We start from the raw sequence: 5,610 nt of genomic DNA, 5'->3' as shown, positions 1-5,610 counted from the left end.
TGGGACACATCAGTTCTGAGTGCAGCATCCCATGATGAGAACATACAAATCACAAATGTTGGGCCCAATTTAACAGGTCAGTTTAGGCGAGCAGTTAGCCCTAGAATTTGAGGTATTCTCAGCTTGGTCTCTGGACATGTAGATCAGTGATTACTTGCCTTAATTATGCATGAGGCCCTGGATTTAACCCCAGAACGGCAAATCATTTTATAGTCAAAGTTTATTGTTCCAGAAACATGATTCCAAGAATCCTTCTTTTAGAGGTTGAAGCCTGACACATTCTCACAATGAATCCAAATGTTTTCAAGTTAGGCTTTGTCAAAGAAGTATGCCATGACATATTTGTGAAAGTAATTATCTTAATACCTTTAACCGTACTAAGTAGAAATTTCTCACTGATGTTATAGGTGCACTGGTCTAACCTGGTTCTGGCTGTTTTTCCCTACCCTTACCTACATTTTCAGTACTATACTTACAACCTTAGCTTGGGTTACTCAGTGATATTAAGACTTCCTGGGTCAGGGAAAGCAAAAACAAAGTACCCTGTGGCATACTTGGTATCTAAGTAATCTATTATTGCTGGGCTGGGGTATAGCTCAGTATTAGGGCATTTGCTAACATGAGATTATCCTGGGTTCAATACCCAGCACATTAAAAAAAAAAAAAAAAAAAGTATCCTGTTGCTGCTTAAAATAAGACCTATATCAGCACCCTAACCCAAGCAAGAACAAACAAATGTCATTTAGTTTTTATTCATAATCCATAAACTTAACTCTGCAATCCAGCTAGACTTGGGAGGGAAATAAGGAAAATATGGAACCCAAAGAACTGCAGCGAGAGCACAAAGATTATGGGATACTGCGAGCAGATGGGGTGGAGGGGTGCTCTCCTGAGCTACAGAGGAATGGTTTGGTGGTTAAGATAAACACAAGTCAAATGTATTAGAGTTGTCCACAGTCGGTAATGGTGATCTTCTTGCTGGTCTTGCCATTCCTGGACCCAAAGCGCTCCATGGCTTCCACAATGTTCATGCCCTCTTTCACCTTCCCAAAGACCACATGCTTGCCATCCAACCTGGAAACAGAAGAACAATTACTAATACCAGTGACCAGAGAAAACTAAGCAGACTGTATTATGTACCAAATGCAATAGTACCCCTTACAAACCAACATAGCACCCACCAAGAATCTGAACAGTGGTTTACTCAAGCTTTTCTATTAAATCCAACCATTACATTTATCTAAGAAGTGACCAACACCTTTGAACCAATCTTAAGAGACACAAGACACCTATCCCTTGAAAAAAGTCAACTAATCAATATACTATATTACATAAAAGGAACACTGTTGATGGAACCTTCCAGCTTAAGTGTCAGTTTCTCCCCACCCACATTTTAAAATTTGGTATGTTAACAGTTGTACATATTGATGGGATCTGTTATAACATATTCATATATGCACACAATATAACGTTATTTGGCCAATAGCACTCCCCAGTACTTCCTACCACTCCACCCACCCCTCCCCCGCCTAGTTTCTTATAGTATCTTGCAATCTGTATCACATTGGTCAACTTTGTAACTATGCATGCTCTTCTTCCACTACTTTAGAGATGGAAACATCAAGAAAAGGCTGAAACAAGTTAACTAGTATTCCCAGAGCAAAAACTCATTTAGTCTTTTTTTGTACTTGTGTTTCACTCTTACCACTCAGTCTTGGCAGTGCAGATGAAAAACTGAGAACCGTTTGTGTTTGGCCCAGCATTTGCCATAGACAAGATGCCAGGACCTGTATGCTTCAGGATGAAGTTCTCATCATCAAACTTCTCCCCATAGATGGACTTGCCGCCAGTGCCATTATGGCGTGTGAAGTCACCACCCTGTGAACATGATAGGAACCCATCACTTTGGCAAAGTATCCAAAGGCATGCCAAATCTGCAAAATTCAAACTTGAAAACTCAAGTTCAAACTGAATAAAAGGGTTAAGTGGAAACAAAATGGTAGCTAGCAGCTCATAAGATAAAATATACCCTGAAATATTCTGGCTCAATCCCAAATTAAGGGAACAATTCAAATAAAAATCACCAAATTTCATACCTGGCACATAAATCCTGGAATAATTCTGTGAAAGCAGGAACCCTTATAACCAAATCCTTTCTCTCCAGTACTCAGAGCACGAAAATTTTCTGTTTAAGAAAAAATATATATATATATTTATACACACTCACAAATTGCTGTATTCAGAATACCTTTGTTAAACTTAAAAAATGGAACCAACCTGCTGTCTTTGGAACTTTGTCTGCAAACAGCTGTAAAAGAGAAAGACAATTAACAACACATGCTTACATATTTTGCTGCACAGTCCCCAGGTCTTTAGAGGCTTCTGAATTATAAATTCATTTTCTCACTAGAATGCTTCCTCAGGAATTACTTTGAATCCCAAATAAGAACTTCTCCTATAGTCAGCTTAAGATTTTGTAGGTAGAGCTGAAAAACATGAGACCCAAAGACATGCCAAAAATCGAGAACCAGTAATAACTTAAAATAGTGAGAGGCTCCTAAAAAGTGACTCAGAACTTTTAATACATCACACCTACTTTTGAACAGATATATGGCTTCTCAAATGTAATATCACCTCCCCCAACTTCATGTTAGAAACCAAGAACACTATTCTAAGGAATAGCAAGCACCACTGTATAATCAGAAGTAAACAGTAAAATGTTTTAGTCACTGGCAGTGAAAATGCTATTACCTTCAACCTGTTTACAAGGCTTTATAAATTCCATGGTCATTTTATGGTTTCCAGGTCCCTTGCCTATTAATGTGGTAAAAAACAAATTCTGGTTTCTAGCACATTGCTTTGAACCTTTCCTCAATATGGAAAACATGAGGGCTAGAGATGTAGTTTAAATACTACAGAAAAACATTCACAAGTCCTTTCATAAGATAGTCAACTTTAAAAGAACATTCTGTTAAACTATATTCTTACAGCAAAGTATTAACATTTAAAAATTTTAAGTATTGTACCCAATGTTGCTTCTTTTTGAACAGTAGGGATTTTGGGCAGTAGGGACTGAACTTAGGGATGCTGAGCTACACATGGTGTTTTTAGCCAGTCACTAGTTGCTGAGGATGGCCTTGAATTTGATCCTTCTGCCTCAATCCAAATTTAAGTTACTACAGCTTCCCTTTTAGACCTTAGTAAGTTAAAGACCTCCTTGGCAGTTCCACTGCCATTCTCACCAAGACACGAAAGAGGTCTTATTTCCATTAAGCTCTCTGGCTAACCTGATACTAACTTGCTGCCCAGTATTAAGCTCAAGCCAAGTTTCCACAAGGGCCCTTGTCAATTATCAGCTCTGACTGCAGATAAAAGCAAGGTGAAGATTGATTAAGAGCTAAGGTTTCTCCAACAAGTATTTATGTGCCTACTATGTGCCAGGCACTGTGGACAAGGTAGCCAACAAGGAAATTCCCACTGTTTATGAAGACCGCTTTAGGGGGATATCCTATCTTTAGAGTAAGGCCCTAAAAACCTACACTGGTAACATTTTGCCTATAGGCTTAAAGGAATACCACCAAGCAATATCTCACTTCATTACACCCTAAGCCTATTGGGTTTACTGAACAGAATGAAGTATTTGTAAAATAAATACCGAGTTAAGATATTCTGATATGATTACTAGCTGATCTTTAGTCATTTAACACCTTCAAAACCAATGAGGTAACCACTGGTAATCCACCTTGGTCAGAGAGGGCTGACGTGAGGCCAGTCTCAACATGCCTGTTATATAGAGGGACAGCAGGGAGGGGCTCAAGAGCGCCTCCCCGCCGGCGCAGTCACTGCGGCGGAAGGCGGTGCTCGGGCACTATCAAAAGCCAGGCCCCTGTTCCCATTTCCGCTCGCGGGTGGGGGAAGCGGAGGGATGTTAAGGCCTATATCTAAGTTAGCGTTCTATTTTAAACCAACTGGGGAAGCAGTCAAGTCACAATCAATCATACCCTCCTTATAAACCCTGCAGCATTTTTTTTTTTGGAAGACACCCAGGATTATGGGACCACTATATTAACACGAACCGGCGGACGCTGCGCCTTGGCCCTGGAAAGGCCAAGACCTCAGGAAGGTCGCTTCCCTGCTCCGGCTGAAGGGCAGCCAGTGACCCCCGACGGGTCCCGAGGTGGAGCTTCCAGGGAATAAACTACCAGGGCTCGGAAGCCGTCAGGATCGGCCGGGCAGGGGAGACAACGGCTTGCAGGCACAGCGTGAGAGCGATGGGCGGGAGCGCGGAAGCCGAGCACGTGCGCTGGGTGGGCAGGGAGCGGCCACGTGGGGCCGAGGACCGGCGGGGAGGGCGGGCGCGGCCCCCTCCCCCAACGGCCTCGCGGCCGCCCCACCCGCCTTTGTCCGCTACCGCCCCGGCCTCCTCCCCGTGCATCGCCGCCTCCCAAAATGGCCCCTCGTCAGGAAATGGCGCCACCGCCCGCGCCCACACCTCGAGAGGGTCACCCGTGCCTCGGGTCGCCGCACCAGCCTCACCCTCCCCCTGCTCCCCGGGCCCCACCCTGGCGCGCCGCTGCCCTCCCGACCTCGAAGGAGACGCGGCCCAAGGGCTCGCCGTCGACGGCGATGTCGAAGAACACGGTAGGGTTGACCATGGCTGACAGAGAACGACCACAGGCGACAGCGGCGTCTTGAAAGCGGCACGAGCCCGGACGCCCGCTTATTTTATAGCGGGCTCAGGCCCCGCCCATAGCCCGGTCGCGCGCCTCAACTATGGCCAATCGCGACCGCAATCCGGCCAGAGTGGCGGTGTGACTGGCTTATAGGTGAAGAGAAACGCTGCAGGGCGGAGCAGGTGGCGCGCGTGCGCCCTGGAGCGCGGAGGCAGTTCCCGCCCGCGGGCTCCGTCGCGGTGGCTGCGGCGCGGGCGGCGGCGTGGTCCGCAGGGAGGGTCCAGGCAGGGCCTTGGAAGGGCTGCGGGGCGTACAGGCAGAAGGCTGGAGACCTGCTCCACTACAAGGCGAGACTCCCCATTGCACAGAGGGAGCAACTGAGGCGAGTACAGGCCTCAAGGTCGCGCTGCCAGTCAAGGTCGAGCGGGGTCCCGCGCCGGACCCTGCGCGCCACGGCGGAAATGCGAACAGCTTCTCTGGGCGGAGAGCCGTGCTCTGCGTCCTCATCTTGCGGAGCTACCGGCCCTCCCGGGATTGCCAGGCTAGGGTGAGGGTTCTTTGGAGAATCACCGGTTTCCCAAACCTGCGGGAGGAGTAAAAGCAGCTCCCCATCTGAGATTATGAAATACTTTAAAAATGCCCCACTTTCCGCAAATATCTTGCACACTATGCTTGAATTTTATCCAGGAGGAAGCCATTAAAGCAGGAGCCTGGCCAGGCCCTTTACCTGAGAAGACACATTGTACACATTTTTTCTCGAAAATTTGTGCTCTCTCTGCCTACCCAACCCCCGACCTGGTCCTTTAGGGGCAGATTGTGTTCTGATTTCTGGGTGAAAGATAAGCCACGACGTAAAAGTGCGTTCTTTTGGGCAGCTATTAAAAATTTTATTAAAATGCACTTAAGAGACGTCTTTTTTTTTCAGACAATCTTGAAA

At 46.1% G+C, this 5,610-nt stretch overlaps 1 protein-coding gene across 2 annotated transcripts; it reads right to left on the bottom strand.

The window, feature by feature from the left end:
* Window positions 1-736: 736 nt before the first annotated feature.
* Window positions 737-4,720, bottom strand: PPIA (peptidylprolyl isomerase A). 2 transcript variants are annotated; one of them, XM_079149895.1, is made up of 5 exons: window positions 4,587-4,720; window positions 2,278-2,308; window positions 2,097-2,185; window positions 1,706-1,878; window positions 737-1,074 (listed from the first exon to the last, which is right to left on the bottom strand). In XM_079149895.1, the coding sequence occupies exons 1-5, from the start codon at window positions 4,653-4,655 to the stop codon at window positions 942-944; spliced, it is 495 nt and encodes a 164-aa protein (XP_079006021.1). In that variant the 5' UTR covers window positions 4,656-4,720; the 3' UTR covers window positions 737-941. The 2 variants fall into 2 exon arrangements, with proteins under 2 accessions (XP_079006021.1, XP_079006022.1); XM_079149896.1 differs by lacking the exon at window positions 4,587-4,720 and adding an exon at window positions 4,562-4,565.
* Between the last annotated feature and the right edge of the window lie 890 nt (window positions 4,721-5,610).

The sequence above is a fragment of the Sciurus vulgaris genome (assembly GCF_902686455.1).
Source record: "Sciurus vulgaris genome assembly, chromosome: 8".
NCBI lineage: Eukaryota > Metazoa > Chordata > Mammalia > Rodentia > Sciuridae > Sciurus > Sciurus vulgaris.
Note: the sequence above shows the minus strand (reverse complement) of the source record. Positions and strands in the feature narration are given on the sequence as shown.

Excerpts from the sequence above, each read along its gene's own strand:
- PPIA (XM_079149895.1), bottom strand. The coding sequence starts at position 4,655 with ATGGTCAACCCTACCGTGTTCTTCGACATCGCCGTCGACGGCGAGCCC. Across the intron at positions 2,186-2,277 it reads CAAAGTTCCAAAGACAGCAG|AAAATTTTCGTGCTCTGAGT; the intron begins GTTGGTTCCATT and ends TTTCTTAAACAG. Across the intron at positions 1,879-2,096 it reads TTCCAGGATTTATGTGCCAG|GGTGGTGACTTCACACGCCA; the intron begins GTATGAAATTTG and ends TCATGTTCACAG.